At 42.6% G+C, this 20,128-nt stretch overlaps 1 protein-coding gene across 1 annotated transcript; it reads right to left on the bottom strand.

Moving 5' to 3' along the window:
• Positions 1–641: 641 nt before the first annotated feature.
• GJA1 (gap junction protein alpha 1) lies at positions 642–11,564 on the bottom strand. The gene is made up of 2 exons (XM_081186841.1): positions 11,268–11,564; positions 642–4,057 (listed from the first exon to the last, which is right to left on the bottom strand). Exon 2 carries the CDS (start codon positions 4,039–4,041, stop codon positions 2,893–2,895), a length of 1,149 nt encoding a protein of 382 aa, XP_081042967.1. The 5' UTR covers positions 4,042–4,057; positions 11,268–11,564; the 3' UTR covers positions 642–2,892.
• Positions 11,565–20,128: the final 8,564 nt, after the last annotated feature.

Raw genomic sequence — 20,128 nt, 5'->3', positions numbered from 1 at the left:
TGGTAGACAGCCACTGCAGACAGGAGCCAACCTTAGTTCCCATTCAAAAGCAGCAGCTCTGTCCACCCACTGCTGAAATGGTCACCCGGAGGTTGTTAAGTGGCAACACAGCCGTGTCAGGCCGGTGAGGGGCAGCTTGGAGCCCATGGGGCCCTCTGCCAGTGCCCAAGCTGAACAGCCACTGATGCCCAGTCTGATGCCACCCCTCCCGTTCCACATGCAGAAGCGGATGGGATTGGCAGAGGAAACTTACTTCAAGGCTTGTGGCAGGACAGTATCCTATGCTGCAGATCAGCAGACTGTCTTAGCGGATGCAGGACAGGCCATGTGGTACACATAGCTCTGTTTGCCAACGTCTTACCAATGCTCCTTGCTTGCTGGTCTCTACCTGCTTCAGCAACCAGCTCCCCTTCCCTAACTGTAGAGAAGCAAACCAGGACTATGAATTTCTGCCTGTTTCAAAAGGCATTGGCTTTTAGTGTAACTGAGCAGCAAGTGTGTTTTCTCCCCTGCCTCTACAGCATGGGAGATACCTCTGTGATGAAAACTGCAGGCTACGCTACCTTTTTAATACCTAATTTCAAGTTATACACACACACACACACACACACACACACACACACACAAACGACTATTGACAATTTTATTTATACTAAATTAAACTTTATTGACTAAGGTTTGCTCTCCAGACAAGGTGATTTGATGAACTATGGCGGCATACATGCAATCAATGAGCTTGGCAATGGTTTTAACATGGAATGTCACACAACTTAGTAAAAACCTAGCATATTAACCCAAAACTCTGTACTGGTACACAATGAAACCAAGGCTATGTTCCTTGTGGAACTGTGTTGAAGTATAAGGCACTGCGGTTGAAAAAGAAAATAAAAACTGATATATTTCCTTAGCATATATTTCAAATAAATTAGAATTGTACTCTTTCAGCCTCACTTACACCCCAAACAAAAAAAAATTATGTGCAAATATCAAAGCTGTCACTGAGAAGGAATGAACTATCAAAATTGAACTGAACCATGTTATAGTTGAACTGATTTGTAAGTGAATGACAAGCAAGATATGCTTGTTTCTATAAAAACAGATGTAGGCATCATATTATTAGTACAGCTCAAAGCCGTTTGTATAAGGGTCCATTCACACAATCCACTGAGGTTGCAGTTATCAAGTGCTTTCTTTCACATTCCTTTGTTCCATCAATGATGGGATCTATGGTGCGTAACCCTAAACTATCATGTGGTAACTGCAGTTACTGTGTGATTTACATGGATGTGTAAATTGTACCCAAGTCTCTCACATTATTGGCAGGCTAACACTCCCCCTCCCCCTCCCCACCCCCAGTACTATCATCTCTGTTATTCAAGCATAAGTTAAAACAAGTCAGAGAAATGGACTCAGTAACCTAGCAGGTTTCTTCTTCCTTAATTTCTTTTATGAAGCAAAATAATCGAGAACTTCTGAAGCTTGTGACTTTCGGTGTTCTACTCACAATTCAAGCAATGCTTCTATTTGGAATGCAAGTGGAAGTTTTTCAAAGGTTGTCAGGGCTTGGTTCTTAAGATGGCATTCGTATTTTGTAAAAATGGTAAATTATCCACTACAGGATACATGGGAATAATATTAAGATTCGTAAAACTAACATTTGACTTGTTTGAACTGCTGAAATTATTTAATGTAAACATCATAGTGACCCATAATATCCCAAAATGCTTAAGAATTTTTGTGTGCATATTAGTTTGAGAGTTCATCGACTCCCGGCACTTTAAAAACAACACAGAAGTAAACACAGATATAAGGGTTCCGATGTATGCACAGATCTCTCTATTAAATAGCAGTTGTAATTTAACTGGATATGTGCATATCAGGGCTCTGGAAAGGGTTGGTGTGGCAGTGACTAGACCTAACCCCAAATGCTGTTGAACTTAGTGGAAGTGTTCCCATCAATTTTAACCACAGTCTAGTTGCTGGGATTCCATCTTCACCATTCACATCTCATTTACGTTAATAGAATTCTGTCATAAATTGGTTTGCTGACAGCAGACAGCATTAAACAAACACAAATTAAACAAATAAAAATGGCTTCAGTGTCCAGCTTTACATTTCACACCTGGGAATGGGTGGCAGGTGCTTCTGATTGTAAGATAACAAGCAATGATGGTGCAGAACAGGGCTTCCAACCTACACTCTCAATTAGATTGTTCTGTCTGAAACCCTGGGAACAACTGGGCAAAGCATAGTGGGTGGGCCTTAACTGAAATGTAGATTGATTGATGGATTGATTCCAAGGAATTAAATGATTGAATGTATAGACACAGACAAGTTTATACCAGGAAATTTTCCTTCAAAGTGCACATTAACAATGGAATGTTCTTTATAGGAAAATGATCAAAATCTGACTTAAGACTGCCAGTTATTCAATAAAAGAATACCATCTCCATTTCATCCTGACCAAAAGAATTTTCTCAGATTTAACTTTTGTTTTTAGTATAACAAAAACAAAACTCTTTAGAAAAATCAGCATATTATACACACACATATCCAGGCATTTTATAACCTTTTCTAAAACAAAACAAAACAAAACAAAACAAAACAAACCCAAACCCAGCTACTGTAATGTTGACTAAGTTTTAAAAAAATTAAAATTAGCATTTAAAATTTTAAAAACTGACTACTTTAAATACCAACATGTGCTGTATGTCTCCAAATCACCCCAGCTTCCCACTTAAAAAAAAAATCCCAATGTTTTTTGTTTGTTAAAATCTCCAGGCTGAGATTGTTAAAGTACCACCTCCAATGGAACTGCATGAACACCACATGTGCATCTTCTAATGCATTTCATATCATAGTTGTGTTAAGTATTACTGTTGCTACAGAGGGTTAGATCTCCAGATCATCAGGTCGAGGTCTGCTGCTGGCTCGACTGCTAGCTCTGCTTGGAGGCCGCTGGTCTACCACCTTGAGAGGTTGTAGCTCATGCCCAGAGCCCATTTTTTTCGTGTTCTCAGGATCATCAGGGAATTCAAAGGGCTGGGCATGTGAATTGGAAATAGTGCTCCCAGCCTGTCCGATCCTGTTCTGCTCAGCGCTGTAATTTGCCCAGTTCTGTTCGCTGGCTTGCTTATTGTAGTTACGGCAGGAGGACGAATTGTTCCTGTCTCCAGTAACCAGCTTGTATCCTGGCGGAGACATGGGCGACAAGGGGGCAGTTGGAGAGGAGCAGCCATTGAAGTAGGCGTATTTTGGGGATCCACATTCCTTGGAGGGGCTCATGCCACTGTTGGGAGAGAAAGGGTTGCTTTTTGTCTTCATGCGATCCTTGATGCTCTTGAGGGTGACGTAGAAAATCTCAATGATGTTCAAGCTAAGGGAGACGATAGACACCACCAGCATGAAGATGATGAAGATGGTTTTCTCCGTGGGTCGGGAGAGGAAGCAATCCACCTTGTGTGGGCATGGATATCTCTCACACGTGTAGATGGCGTGCAGGGTGAACCCATAGATGTACCACTGTATGACCACGAATGCGACCTCAAAGAAAGATTTGAAGATGATGCTGATGATGTAGGTGCGAAGCAGCCCCCCGCGCATCTTGACTTTGCCATGCTCTTCAATCCCATACTTGAATTTCTTGATTTCTATTTGTTTGAGGTGGAGGTCTACGTTGACCCCTTCGCTCTGGACCACCTTGAGCTCTTCTTCTCTCCTGTTGAGCTTCTCTTCCTTCCGCATCACGTAAAATACGTGTGCCAAGTACATGAGGGTTGGCACGGACACAAAAATGAACTGCAGGACCCAGAAGCGCACATGGGAGATGGGAAACGACTTGTCGTAGCAGACGTTTTCGCAACCAGGCTGCTGGGTGTTGCACCGGAATGCTGACTGCTCGTCTCCCCAAGCAGACTCCACAGCTGTCCCCAGCAGCAAGATTCGGAAAATGAAAAGGACAGAAAGCCACACCTTTCCTCCTGCAGTGGAATAGGCTTGGACTTTGTCAAGGAGCCTTCCCAGAGCACTCCAGTCACCCATCTTCACTGCCTGCTACCTACAGAGAAACAACAAAAATTGCTCAAGTATTGCCTGCTGGACAGTCAAAATAGTGTGCTCTTAAAGGGAGATGCATGAGTTGTCACACCTGAATCATGGATTGCAAGAGATATGGTAGCAAGTAGAGCTAAAACACAGACTAGAAAATCTACCACTTTCATAAATATGAGTCTAGTTCTAAGTGCCCATAATTCTAGTTCTGAGCATTCTTAACTGGGTCTCAGCAATTTCACATTTGTTTATGTAGTTTATTTCTTTTCATACTATAGATCAAGAAAGAGATGGGATCTGTGACCTTCTGCATACCATGCATGTGCTTCACCACTAAGTTTACCATCCCAAAGACTGATCATGTACCCAACAGATGTTTGTGGGTCATTAAGACTGTAGCCCCTGTCCTGAGCACCTAACATACAACAGTGGGATTTGTGGACATAATTCCACACTGATTTCTCTGCTGGGACAGGTGGCTGGTGCTGTCAGCTTGACAGTGTTCATAACTCATGAAGAGAGGGAGAGACAAGGTGCCTGATATCATTCCCCCAAACAAGTGATTGGTGACATTACATTGTGGTGAATGTTGGAATTTTACCCCTGCGTAGCATTGTTTTGTGCATGAAGGGTTTCATCAAGAGGCAGAAACCATTTGCGGGAGCTTTAACATGTAGGTCATCCTGGTTGCGTGGGGTGACTATGAATGCAAAGTAGATTTGCAAGCCACAAGTGTTTAAATAGAAAGTTATGAAGCTTGTATTTGAAAGGCTTCCTTTTTCTTCATTCTATCCGAGAGAGAGCCATTCCACTGTCAAGTAATAACTTCTTGATTTCATTAACTAGCTTGGTGCCGATGTTAAAATATGCCATTATGAGACTTCCCTCCAGGCTTAATGGTGCTTTGTTTTTTTCACAGCATAGTGTTATTTCAGATTGAAAGTATGACTGAAAACAAAAGAAGCATTACTGCTAGAAAGTTTTGGATTATTTGTTTTTAATTACATTCCTCTGTGGCCAATTAATATGGGAAGATATATTCCAAGTCTTAGCTGTTTAACTCTATGTCAGCAATATTTCTTTTCAAATTATCAATAATTTTAAAGTTTGTTTTAGTAGTCAAAATGAAGTTTGATTTTTTCTCTAGGCTATACTGTATTTACTTCAGGAGGAAGCATTCCTTGGGTGAATTACTAAAAACACAAATATTTTTCAACAAAACTATTCACTGCAAATATCCCTAAAGCTCTGCTAGTAGCTCATCAGAAGAAAAGAGATACAGTTTTAAAGAGACAAGGAATCCTATCCCCCTTTGGGGGAAATTAGAATGGTATTCAACAACTAAACAGTTACTCTAACGCAACAACTTTTAGCTGCACAATATGACTTCCCCACCCTCTCCTCTTCCTCTACCCCTCCTAGATCTGCTCTGGGGTTTCCCTCAACTCTCCTGGGCAGCTTTAGGAGGGTGTGGGGTACATATGTAGAGAGGAGGCAACTCAGAAGTTGCACTGCACAGTGAAAAGCCATGGCATTAGTGTAGGTCTTTAGTTTTATTAATTTTTGAGTGACACTATTTTGATATACGTAGCAACTAATGAACGAACTCTGCAATTCACAGCATACTTGTTGGGAAATGTGCTCTGTTGAACACAGGGTGGCATTTTTCAGTCAACATGCATGGGATTGAATGGTTTGCATTGAATGGTTTGATCCTGAGCACAAGTCCTGGGTAACACAAGAAGAACTCTGCTGGATCAGATCAAAGGCCAGCATCCTGTTCCCCAAAGCGGCCAATCAGATGCCTCTAGGAAGCTCCACAAGTGGGACATGGGAGCAACGCTGCCTTTGATCCTGCAGATGGCATGTGATCATTGTGAGGAAAGGCCATGGTGAATACACCATGGAAGTAACTCTTGGAATAATATCCACCTTAGCTTTCATATTATAATCCCCACTGAGGACTGAATGTAAATAAATATCAAACCCTGATCCTAAATGTTTAGGTTGGCCCACCTATGATGTTAGCTATGTTCCTAACATGCTGTTCCTGCAGTGCTGGCATAAAATCATGCTTTATACTTGTCACACCCTGACTTAATCACTTTTGTAGCAACACACTGCAGCATAAATGGTTTTTAAGCATGACTTTCAAAAGCATCTTAATTTCTTGCAAGTCACTTGTTCCATGTTCGAATATTAACAATGCAGGATTGAAAGTGGAAGAAAGCCAACACTCCCTAGCCCATGAAGGTTTTATATTTGCATGGCAGACTTGCAGGGCCAGCCCAAGACATTCTGCTGCCTGAGTCAGAGCATCAAATGGTGCTCTTTCCTTCTGGCTCAAGTTGAAGTACATAAAAATTAGTCTGAGATCACAGTCAGAAAAGCCCACAAGCACCTTTCCTCCTCCATGTCAGTAAAAATACAGTAACAATAAATCTGGGGTTATATTTTAGGAACTTTTACCCAGAGTAAAACTTAATGACCATGGCTAACTTTGGTTCATTAATGTGAATGGTTCTACTCTGAGTAAAAGTTAGTTGAGCACAACTCTCAGTAACTATCAAATTGCTGTCTTTTCAGGACACCAAAATCAACTGCCTATGACAGCTACCTCATTCTGCCTAATGGTAGGGCAGGTCCAGGAGAAATAGAAAATCCAATTTAGTCTCCGTCAATTCAGGATAGATCTCCAAGTCCTATACACACTTACTAGGGCATAAGCAACATTGAATTGAATGGGACTTCTCAGTACAGTGGTACCTCGGGTTACACACGCTTCAGGTTACAGACTCTGCTAACCCAAAAATATTACCTCAGGTTAAGAACTTTGCTTCAGGATGAGAACAGAAATCGTGCTCCGGCGGCGCGGCGGCAGCAGGAGGCCCTATAAGCCGAAGTGGTGCTTCAGGTTAAGAACAGTTTCAGGCTAAGAACAGACCTCCAGAACGAATTAAGTTCTTAACCTGAGGTACCACTGTAAACATTAACAGGATTGTTGATCTTTTGAAGTCATTTGATTGGGAAAAGTTAGCAGAATAACCAATTGAACTTCGATATTTCCAAGTAAATGTGGCTACAATTCAGGAACCAATCGCTGAAAAACCAACTAATGATTTGGCAACGTATAGTTTGGGCAGGTGGAATCCCAGTTTTGTCTGCAGTGGTTTGCAGTGTTGTGCCCAGTGATGAAAAGATGATTTCGGCCGGATTTCTACTGCATTCTATTTCTGCATACAGAAGGCTGCTGCGCTGCTGGCTCAGTCCTTGGGAAGTATCTGTGGAAAATGCAAGGTGCCTTTCCCTGTGCCGCAATCCGGCTCTCGCTCCACCAGACCAGATGTGAGTTCCACACAGTCAGCACTAGCTCTGCGTCGCTCCCTGTCAGGCACACAGAGACTTCCGGAGACCAGCTCAAGGCAAGCTTTGCATGGGGTGATCCCGAACAACCAGCTGAACGTGCAGCCACTTCACTTGGCTGGTGGCGCAGGATTATTGCATCCCCTGGGGAACTCATGGAGGGAAGTTATGCACACGCTGTGGATGTGTATCCACTGCTTGTGCAACATCTCTGCTTATTTCCCTCCTTTAGAGGCACTGATGTTGTTCCACCAGCCAAACAGGGAAAGAACTGTACATTCTGCTGGCTGTGTGGGACCATCACGTCTGAAGCAACCCATACAAATAACGAGTAGCAATCAGAGGTGCCAGAACAGTAGATCCAATCTTAAAAGGGGCCTGTCCTTAGTGTCTTTTCAGAAAAAAAAGCATGTCATAGAAATAAAATAATGGCTGTACTACTTGGTTAGCGTTTAAGTGACCACATGCAGGAAAAATTTGATCTGCAAACCACAATTGGGAAAGTGAAGCTGTGCCATGTGCCATAACTTATGGCTCATGTTTTCCAGGGCACACAAGACATTTTCAGTGTTCTAGGATGATGACTGAGCATAATGTCAGAAGGTCAGAAGGAAGGATTTGTCATGGTCCTGAGGGATTGTGGTGGGGAGCATGTGCGCATATTGCAGTTGGCTGGCTAGTTCTTTGGTTCACATAAAATCCTACAGAAAAAACTGGGACTACTTGTGCTTTCAGCCAGCTACCTGTTGGAATTCTAACAGAGTACAAGCATGTGAGATGTAGGCATTTCCAAAGAGTAACCAGGACACAATAAAGAGAGGGTCAGAAACTGCATGAGAACTTCTTAAGAAAAGATATGGGTAGTGATTTACCAATGAGGACCAGGCTGGATATGGAAAATGAGATCTGGTGAGCAGAGAAAAATAACAGACAATTTCACATGCAAGCCGGAAAAGACATTTTGCCTAGATCTACAGTTGTTGGGTTTTTTTAAAAAAATATCCAAGGACCCAAAATGCCTTTCCTACTGTCCAACAAGGCTACAAACCCAGATCCAGCTGAGACACTAATGGTCTTAAATGTGTAGGATTTCACTACAGAGGCAGTGGGCTGCAGTGGTTACAGCAGTGGGCTTGGGCTGCAGAGACTCAGGTTCAAATCCCATTTGAACTACAAAGAACACTGGGTGTCCTTGGGCCAGTCACCTTCTGTCAGCCTGAACTACCCATCAAGGTTGTTGTGAATATTAAATGGGAGATAAGGAACCTTGCATACCTCCTGATCTCTTTGGATCAAGGTGAGATAAAAAGAAATGCAATCAATCACTAAAGGGACTACATTTGGGACCAAAATCAGTATGCAGAGAAATGGGACAATAAGGCTCTTCCCCTTCTTCAGTCCCAAAATTGAATCTCCAAGGTCTGTCCAATAACTGAGAGCGAGGTTTCCCCCCCCCCACACACACACTTTTACCAAAGCATGAGATCAACAGGGAGTCCAGCTAACACCTTGAAAATTAAGGCATAAGGCGCCAAGCTCCTTTGTTAGATGCAGGGAGAGTCAAATGCAAGGAGGAAAAGCAGCATGAGGAGTTTCAACTGTGGTACTGAGGTCAACAGCTAAGGAAGCCCTGTAATCATTCATAAAAAGGCCTGCAAACAACATATCAGATAGCCCAATCTATGCATGATTCGAGGAGATTATTTGTTTACTCAGAAATATTACTTGGTGGTGAACAGATGTTATCCATGCAAGTGCCTTTCTACTCAACCCCAAGGAGCATTTCCTTCAAAAACAGCTTGTTTTTCAGGCCAGATAGGAGAGCCATTGCCTGCTGGATGGAGCTGTGCGTTTACTTGATTGGCATCTGTTTGAGTGCGTGCATCTTTAAGCAGTAGTAACTCTGAGTAAACCACTTGACTCTGTGGGACTGACTGTGTAGGATATGGGGAGTCAGACTGCAATTCTGAGCTCATTTCTACTGCAAAGTCATAGCAGCAAGACACTCACCAAGGAAGACCCATTAAATACAGGAGGATTGTGCTGCACATCTCCCTGAAATAAATTCTGAGCAAAGATACATAGGCCCCTTTGCTTCTTTGCTCAGTTAACCACTCTCTAAGATTGCTTTTCCTTAAGGCTCACTTTCCACCCCCTCATATAAAATGGGAAGCGTCCCACTTCATAGAGCTTCTCTGAAAGGATGAACAGTACAGTTCTTTTGCACGCTTAAAAGTAATGAATAATAATTGCTAATGATTGCTGCTTTATCATGGTTGGTACAGAGTGCATTATTCTTAAAATCTCAGATTTTTCCCCATCATCTCCCCTTGACCCTTTCAAATTCCGCCTGTTCATCCTTCTCCCATTTGTATTCTAGTTAGGTATCATGGCTCAGCGCCAATGTTTAGCTTTGAACACGGCCAACCGCCCCCCCCCAACCTCCAGCAAACATTACTGTAAACAGTTTCAAAGTCTGGAGGCTTCAAAACTCCAGATGTTAATATGGCTGAATGGAAGCTCAAGGCAGGTCAGCTCCTTCTCTCTCCCGCCCCCCCCCCCCAGCTCCTTCCTCCCTGAGAAACAAACAGATTTCTGAAATCACAGAGACATGTTCCTCTGTTGGTTGACCTTGTTGGCGTTAACAAATCTTTCTGTGAACATTCTTCTGCTTCTAAAACACAATGCACTAGATTGAAGGACTAGCGACGTATACTACAGCAGAACCTGATCGGAGAGGTGAAACTGGGCATAAAAGTGTGTGAAAGTTGAAAGGGGGGGGAAAGTGATGTTAAAAATCCACTTTTGTTGCCTTGAATGACAAGAAGCTTACTCATAGCAGGGACTCTGAGAGCCTCCCTGCTATACCTTCAAAAGGGAAAAAAACAGCTTCAAGGTAGATGCCAAGACTCTTTCCTTTCCAATCCTACACTATGGTTTTCATAAGAGGTTGCAGGAATGTAGCTTGATGCAGACAGAGACAGTATTCTCTGAAAGACTTTGGTAATGCGCAATTTCAGTCTAGAGTAACCAAAAGGTTTCGCAAACATTGCCAGCCTGCGGTGATATAAGATCCCTTCCACACAGTCCATATCTGGGGTTGAACACTAACTGTACAGATTCCCTTGAAATCCCCATCAATTTTTAGCTCAATTGTTCAAAATAGCAAATAAGGAGGAAATAAGCAAAGGCCGCCTGAAAGACATCCCGTTACGAGTTAACAGAAGCCCATGCAGCAGTTGAACAAAGCCCCTAATTAAGGACCTTGCATTGTATGAACTATTAAAGACAAGCCATGATTTCCATATGAAAGTGAAATGTGTGTACGCGTGTGCTGAGAGGGGGTATTTGGAAATACTTGAGGTAGGATCTAACTGCTTTAACTTGATGACCCTTTCAAAGCAACTGAGAGATCACAACACTGTTGTGATGTGATTACTGTGCCCCAAAGTTGGATGCTCTCTCCAGAAAAAGAATTTCTTTTGTTATATGGGGTGAGGTACAATAAAACAGGCTCCCTTGGTAAACGAGATGGAAAAACCTGGCAAATAGAATGTTACAGTGTGAAAATGAAGCACCTAAATCAACTGAAATAAATGATATCTCTCCCCCAAATACATTTCTCTGATAAAATTCAGGTACATTTAAAATGTGCCCCCAAAGAGGGACACCCAGAGGAGTCCTTGCAGCTGTAACAGGATTTTATTTTTTTTAAGAACAGTAATAAAACTCTTGCACTTAAAATATTCATTTCTTTAAAGTCTGAGGTATTCACAGTCCTCTGAAAAGATTTGCTTGGAACTAACTTGAAGTTAAAAACCCCCGATCAAACCCAAACCCTTTTCCATCCTTACCTTGCTTGTCAGCAGTGAAGAAAGTCAAACAAAGTTCCTCAGAGGGTTAAAACCCAAAAGGCAGAAACTTCTTCAGGCACCCAACCTGCCTATTTAAACTTTAAAAGTCCCCTGCTCTTTTGTCTTGTGACGTCCTTTCCTTCCCCCTTTCCTGAAAGAAAAGTGCTGAGAACTCATTTAAAAAACAGAACAAAACAAAAACCCCTTTTTCATCCTAACTTGAAGCGCTGCAAGAGCTTTTAAAAAGTTTTCAAGCCACTAACTGTGAGGGAGGAGGAGAAAAGGAGTGGTGAAAGCATAAGAGGTGGGGCTGCCAAGGAATGGGGAGGAGGAAAGGAGGAGAGAAGGCACAGAAGCTGTAGACAGTATGGGGTGGGGGCAAAGTGGGGAGAGAGAGGGAAAAGGAGAGAGCATCAAAGTGGCTGAGTAAGCACAAACTTGCAAAGAAAGGGGGGTGGGATACATGAAAGAGACCGAACTGGGACGGTATCCAGAGCCGTCTTGCTGTAGGGAAGTGACACAGTTTAATTTACGGTATGAAATACAACTCTCCCAAGGTGCGTGGTTTGTCTACATCATGAATTTGCTGCAGACCAGTGACGATGAGTTGAAGTGGATTCCTTCAGCAGCTGGCCTACAGGAATTTCCGATAGCTGCCTGGGTGTTAGTAGCAGAAGCAGTGCCTCCCTAAACTGCACTGGCACCGTTTCAGGTCAATCAGACGGAGGTGCGCACTCCCCACACAGCTCTTAAGGAGTCAAAGTGTGGAGAAAGAGATGGGCTTCTTTCCACCCCCTGTGCCAACTCTCATATTCTGTCAGAGCTTGTAGTTTTGTGTCTCCTTCTCGCCTCCTTTCTGCTGGATTGCCCGGTGAACTTCGCATACAGTACATAGAGAGTACTCCAGGGTGGCACAAACAAACCTTCTGCCAACGGAGCGAGGGGAAAAAAAAAGGGAATACCAGCAAAGTGTTGGAAATAGGCATCTTGGCACAGGGCAGCCGGCTGCTCTGTGAACGAGGCAAGGGGTTCCTCACACAATTCCACAGCCATGCTAAAAAAGCACCATGTGGAAACACTGAGAAAGGGGAGGCAAGCCCAAAGAAGAAATTCACCACAGCAGTTAACACAACCCATTTGCCTGGGTTTTGTTTTTGTTTTTTTAAGTGCAGAGCAGCAGATTGGTCTTGTTTAAATATGGCCTTTTCATCTTCCTTTCGACTCTAAAAATTGGTATGGGTGGACAAAAACAAATTGAACAAAACAGCTACGAAGAAGAAAAAGAACCCTGCTAGGTCAGGGATCAGTACTATTAAGTACTGTATCCTGTCTCTCACAATGACCCAACAAGGAGCCTTTGGGAAGCCCACAAGCAGCATTCAGATGTTACATTCAGCAATCATGGCTGGTAGCTATTGATACAGTGGTGCCTCGCAAGACGAAAAGAATCCGTTCTGTGATTCTCTTTGTCTAGCAGTTTTTTTCGTCTTGCGAAGCAAGCCCATTGAAGGATTAGCAGATTAGCGCTATTAGCGGCTTTTAGCGGCTTATCTGCTGATCGGATCAGCTGATAAACGGCTTAGCGGCTTAGAAAAAGGGGGGGAAGGGGAAAAAACCCGCAGAAACTCGCAAGACATTTTCGTCTTGCGAAGCAAACCCATAGGAGATTCGTTTTGTGAAGCACCTCCAAAACGGAAAACTCTTTCGTCTAGCGAGTTTTCCGTCTTGCGAGGCATTCGTCTTGTGGGGCACCACTGTATCATTATCCTTCATGTTTTGGGCCTGATGCCATTGTCTGATGGTAGTGACACTGGATTGGGATCCAGTAGGCCTTGGGCTAGCTCCGCCCTGTCCTCAAAACACCTCAGAAGAAAAGAGAGTGCCTTCTCCTATTTCATATAAAAAAGCTGACTAGCCAGGCTGTGAAATCTTACTTCAACATTGGAAACAGAACAGCAGGCTAATTTGGGAGACGCAGGTCAGGCCAGGTAGCACACACAGCCCTGTCTGCCAGTACCTCACCCTTGCAGACCTGCCCCTTGCTGAGGCACCTGACTCATGCTGCCTAATGGCAGAGCTGGCCCTGATGTTGCTAGACTCCAGCTCCCATCATTGCTGACTGTTGGTCATGCTGGCTGGGACTGATGGGAGTTGAAGTTCAACAACATCTGGAGGGCCACAAGCTAATTCCCCTACAGCAGAGATTTTGCCTGACTGCAGTAGAAACCTAGACTAAAGCTAATTTTGAAAGGGGTAAAATTTTGTATATAGGTTATATAAGTCTGGCCACGGTATAGCCTTTGTGTGAGTTAAAAATAAAAATGTAGATTTCCTCTTCAGTCCAAGTCCTGTTTAAGTTTTGAGTTGGCAATCATGTATACACTTTTCTGAAAGTAAGCTTCGTTTAACTCAGTTAAACGAACTTCTCATAACGCTGCCATACGTCTAGACATTACTGGAATTTCAAAGGCAGAAATGAATTTCCACAATGTGGCACTTTGTCCTGGATGTTTGGCAAGTTAATCGAAAAAATGTGTCTGTTTTTTTAAAAAAGCTCAACAATTGTTTGGGGTCTTCATAAAAGAAGCTCAACAACTTTTGAGGTGTCCTGGTTTTTAGTTTTTGAAATATGGAGACCCTAGATTTCTCATACCCCACAAGTTTCCTGGAAAAAATGGGGCATCCTGTTTTTTCTCATGAGAGAATGTTGACCATTTTGGACCCTTCCACAATTTTGCACCCTGATTTTCTTCTTAAAAGAGCACTATTTGGGGGCTGTAATTTCACAAGGTGTCCCAAAATGTGCATGCTTTTTTGGGGGGGAGGGGGGACTGCAGTGCAAAATCACATGAGATCATGGCACCCAAATGGCAACTGTTCTCTTGCAAGGCAAAACAGGAAGATGGCATCCCAGAAGATGGTACCCCAGTTTTTTGCTTCCAGGTGTTGGAGTGTATGACTTCTACATAGACATTTATAGGATCATGTAGTGGTTAGTGTCAGACAAGGACCTGAAGCTCAGTGGTTGACCTTGGCCCAGTCACTGCCTCTCAGCTTAACCAACCTCACAAGGTTGTTGTGAAGATAAGCTGGGGAGGAAGAAAGCTATGTACACCATCTTGGGCTCCTTAGAGGAAAGGTAGGGTATAAATGCAAAAAAATCCAAACAAGCAGGCAAACAAGCCACACCTTTGTTCAGTTTAAATGTTCAGTCTTCTTGCTCAGTTTTTAATTAAAGTCTGCCTAAAAAAATGTGCAATTTTAGCCAGTTGGTCAGGGTCTTTCACTTGCAGAGCGGTCCACATGACCTAATCACCTTTAATCCTCACTCATTGTCCATTTTCCAGATAAAATCTTCTGAGAAGGGGGTCGCTGACAGTCTTGAGTACAAACATTTGTTTATTTGGTTATCACACTCTCATTTGCTTTCCTTCTCATTCACATTAACCAGAACACAGTTTGGGGCCTGCTACCACTGGCCTGTCAATATGACTGAGGTGATGTGCATATCACTTTCAGTCCCATAGTCTTGCATGGGAAGAATAGGTCTTCTCATTGTCAGTTACAGCAGGAAAAAACACCTTGTACTCTTGCCATGGTGGACAGTGGCTTGCAGCTTAAGCTGAAAGAAATGTTTGCAAATATTTTGGCAACACTTCCCATTTCGCTATTCAAATTTATAATGTAAAATTTGGAATCTGAGCACTGAATGTGCAGTTTTATCTCAGTACTTGAAAACTGAGTGCTTTTGCACATCAAAATACCTTTGCACATCAACCGTCAAGGATTAAAAATCATTGTACGTCCAGTTGAAATCAAATCGTGCTCACCATTTGAGATGTAGATGTTAAACACTGCATGACTTCTTGGCAAATATTCAAAGAAGGCGGTGAATAATCAACATCAAAATGTGAGGAGGTGAAATCCGAAGTGTTTTTCTGTGTGAGGGGTCCAAGGAAAGGGCAGTGTCATTTTCCACCAAGAATTCTTGGGACAAAACACAAAGGAGGACATTCATATTTCTGAGGACAGTTTGGAAACAAAACAAAACAAGAATTCTCTTTGTCCTGGAGCAGAACTGCTTTTGGACTGGAACCAGTCCCTTATAAACACTTGTAGAATAATTCCCTCCTTAGAAAACACTTCAGAACCGTCTTGCTGTGATATGGCTTCACATGGCCAACCTACAGATGACACTGCTATGGAAAGTGTTAAATGCTGGAAGATTCGTGACTGTCCTATGTGCTGTGGCCAATTAGAAGTGTCTTTTGTCCTTCCTTCCTACTGTGTTCCTACCCTTCAGTGCTGGGCAACTCCTTGGAAGGCATAACAAATATTCCAGCAGCTCATCTTGTTTGGATAGTTCAGCAAGACTATTGTTCCGTTGTATTTCTATATTTTGACAGCTGAGGATTCTTGCTCCACTGCTGGGTTCCGGGAGGTTCATCAAAGGCCCTCACCCGGATGGCGCTTGTCCTGGGCTAGCAACCTTTTGATATCATAGCACAATCTTTATAACAGACAGGCATCGGTGTATAAGTGAAAAGCAGTCACATTTCCACTTGTTTCTCAAGCCTTACATGCATGCTGTGTTATCCAGCTGCAGTATATAATCCAAATCCATATCCACTGTATTATGTTTCCAATACAGTGGTACCTTGGGTTAAGTACTTAATTCGTTCCAGAGGTCCGTTCTTAACCTGAAACTGTTCTTAACCTGAAGCACCACTTTAGCTAATGGGGCCTCCTGCTTCCGCCGCGCATCCGGAGCACAATTTCTGTTCTTATCCTGAAGCAAAGTTCTTAACCCGAGGTAATATTTCTGGGTTAGCGGAGTCTGTAACCTGAAGTGTATGTAACCCGAGGTACCACTGTATAAATCTTGATCGGATCATAAACAAATAAAACAGAATAAATACAAATAGCTGGCTAGTCTCAAATGATATTAAAAGTTGAAGGCAAGTATCATTACATAGACTTTAAGGCACACAGGCCCGAATTCTGGGAACTGGAATTTATCTCTCACGGACCTGCAATTCACAGTTCCCAGGATCCTTTGGGGTGGAAATGTGCTTTAAGTTTATGGTGTGCGTGCAGCCAAAGATAAATTTTCCTCCATATAGTGTCAGAAATATAGTCAACTGATTGCATTGCTGCCTCATTTGAAAGGACAGGAACCAGTAGAGCTCAGAAGTATAGAGCATGCTTCTCAATCCCTTCAAAAGCTATCTGTAGGTAATGTAAACTCAACTGCTTCTTTCAGTCGAACACTGCTATCTAAAAGTTTGATACAATGTTTGGTACGTTGGATTCCAGTGATGGTAGAAAGTAGACACATAATTACAGTGGAGCCTTGGTTGTCGAACGTAATCCATTCCAGAAGACCATTCGACTTCCCATTCGACAACCAAGGCACAATGGGCCATCAGCAAACTCAATGAGAAAATTGAGAAACGTGCCTTGGAAGCCATTTGACTTCTGAGGCGCGTTCGAAAACGGAAGCAATTACTTCTGGGTTTTCAGCGTTTGGCTTCTGAGACGATCGAAAATGGAGGTTCCACTGTATAAATATGGAATGCTCTCCTCAGAAGACTGCCTGGCACAAACACCAATATATTTTTGGTACCAGGTTAAAATGGTCTTCTTCTCCCAGGCATTTGATGGAATATGATGCCATGGATTATTATTTGGGTGGGCGTGCTGTCATAACATTTATATTGATCCATTTCCCCAGTATTTTCAGACATAGATATAATATTGGACCTTAAGAATTTGTCAGCCTAATGAATTCACTATCACTTTTTATTTATATTTACCTGAAGCAACACATTGAGCCTGAGCTTAATTATTCTAATATTTTTCTCCTAGTCTTTCAACAACATTTGGTTTCCAATGTAGCTAATTAACAAAAAGCCTTTTCACTACTGGGTTTCAGCATATAAAAATTCAGCCATTTCACCTGACTTGCTGATGAGGTTTGTTGTTTATGAACTGAAAGATTTTCTCTTTCCTTCTGCTTCCTCGCACTTTGTATCATAATGTTTAGATAATGTTGGGATTCATCATTTCAGGATTCCATGGAAAAACTTAATTGAATAACAAAACAAAACATCATTTTTGAGAATCCTGCTTCCTCTTTCTGAGCTCAGCAGGAAATTACAGAAATGCCAGGGTAAAGTATGCTAAGTACTGTAAGTGGAAAGTTCAGATCTGACCTGTAATAGGGGACTTTCTGGTTCTTAATCTAAACACAAACACTATTTTTCAGAGCTACATAGTGCTGCCAACCGATACTGATGGTCTTTGTGCTACAAAGCATCAAACACAAACCAAAAAAATACCTCATATCCCTTGAACTTGGGCTCACACAATGAAATATTTGACAGGTTAAGTTCTGGACAGAACAAATAAAGGACCTCTTCATAGTATGTGACACTTGTGGACCTCATTGCCACATGTTGTGGCAATTTTTGCTAGTGCAAGTGGCCTTTTAAAAAAAGGTTAGACACATTCATGGAAACGGGTCAGAGAGGAATCCCAACGAAAGCAGAAACCAGATGTTTCTCTTATTAGTAAAGGACTTACAGCAGGGGCAGCCAGCATAGTGCTCTCTTGAACTACAACTGCCATCAGCTCCAGCAGCAGTCTGACCAAAGATTACAGATGTTGGGAGTTGTCGGCTAGCAACATCTGGAAGGAACCCCTCGCTTACAAGATGATGGACTTTTCTGTTCAAAAGTTGCTTGGATCCAAACATTCTGTTGCATGAGCAGCCCTCCCCCAGTTCCCCCCCCCCCACAACTTCCTTCTTCCGACTGCAGCCCTCTACACCACAACCCATGCCTCAAGAATCAACTTTTCTCTCTCTGTGGGTGTGCACAGGGAACTGCAATAGAAAGGGAAGTTCTGATCCAAGTCATTGTCTCTAGTCTAATTGAAGATAAGATTTTACTGGCTGAAGAGAGATTATGCTGGTTGTTCTGAGTTGCTTTTGATAAGATTAACCAGGGCTATAAGGAAAGTGGGTTTAGTTCGGCCCACACTGTGAACATTTCTTCTGAAGAAATTGCTCACAAGATGCAAATTAAGTTGTGAAACTCAAGTCTGCTCTAATTTTCCATTAACTGGGAGAGAAGGAAAATAAAGAGCAAATGCAGCTGTGTTGGTCCATAATGGAAACCCCCAACCCCTCAGGTGGTCAACAGCTTTTTTGGGACTTCCCAAATGTTTTGCAAAACTAGTCAACAAGGTTTTGGGGCTCTCCAGAACTCTATCAGGTGAGATGTTGCAAAAAGCAGGAGAAGGAGGGCAATGGGTACCCCCTTTTGGTTTTAAAAGGCTGGTTCTTGATGCTTTGAGGTCTGCATTTTGACTCTGTCTGAAGAAGGAGATTCTAGTCTGAATTAGTCTACGTATGTTAAGTCCCTGCAGGCACACAATGAAGACAGAATTCAGTCTGTAATCTCCATCTTCACACTGTGCCTAAAGGCAAACTTCAGTAATTCAAGATCCAGCATAATTTACCCCTTTCCACTCTCATTTCTCCAATCCAATTTGTGTATTATTATTATTACTTTATTTTATTTTCCTAATACCTCAAAAATAAAGTAGGAATGCAGACACAGCAAGAAGCATCATAATAATTTCCCTTCAAATGCCCAGAAGAAGAGTTAAATCTTCTCTCTTCTCCTGAAAGGTTGCTGGAGCCAGCATCCCACATTGACTCTGTAGGCTCACAACCAAAGTTCTGGAAAGCTCAAAAGCCTGGAAACTATTTTGTGACATTTTCGTGAGTCCTAATAAAGATATTGCCCAACAGTGGACTTGAGAAAATAAAGAGCATGTAAAGAATTCACTAATTAGGCAAATGGAGTTGTCACATGGCCTGCAGTCCAAAGGCCATTGTCACTCATATCTGAGCAGATTCCCCTCAGCTGCATGTACACACATATCCGTTAACTAAAGCTGCTTTTATCTGTTAAATGGTGTCTAAACATGTTTACTGGCCTTCACAAACTACTATGGCTAAAGAGCAGCAGTTGACACCCTGCCAGGGATGAGGAAATTTCTCTAGCAGAATTGCAAGACACCCGAGGGTGGCGTCAGGAAAAAGTGCAAGAAGAGCTTGTAACAGACAAATAATACCCATAAGCTGATGCTGACACTGATGTTTATCTATTCATTTTTATTTACTCAGCTCTTAGAAAGCCACCCAGTAGCATTGTTCTCTAGGTGGTTTGCTGGATAAAACAATAATTAAAAACATGATATCCTAAAATGACCATTTGCAGCTTAAAAAATTCCAGCACAGAGAATAATAAAAGTGCATAACTAGCAAATATAGCGCACAGAAATATGAAATGTGGTTTGCAGAGCAATGCAACCTACTCAACTGTGTGTGGGTATGGAAACGGTGTTGTACTGGAAACTGTGGAGGTGTCCCCCTGCCCAGCTCTCCTGGATGATCTGGCCTTCTGGTGCTGAACACCCCTTTTGCTCGCTGCCCATGCAGACAGCTGGGAGGCTGTTGCAGAGATTCTCATCCGGAGCAGGCAGCAAAAAGTCCTGAAATGGTGATATTCCAAGAGTAGGAAGCGACAAGGGCTGAGCTGGCTGGGAATCCATTAGGAGATCCATTAGATTTTGAACCACTTTCACTGCTGTCACATGACAGCATGGGGCCCAGTTATTGCAACATTTCTAAGTCAATGGAGAAACCTGCCTGTCCTCTGCACCTTATGCCGCAGCTGTTATGCAGAGCAGTTTCCTGAGCCATCGGGCTTAATAAAGGTTATAGTTGTTTACAAGGTCTAGCAATAGCTATTAATCTTTGAAGCCAAAGGTATCGCCCCTGTTGAGAT

The sequence above is a fragment of the Podarcis bocagei genome, assembly GCF_964188305.1.
Source record: "Podarcis bocagei genome assembly, chromosome: 3".
NCBI lineage: Eukaryota > Metazoa > Chordata > Lepidosauria > Squamata > Lacertidae > Podarcis > Podarcis bocagei.
This window is presented reverse-complemented; position numbering and strand designations above follow the sequence as displayed.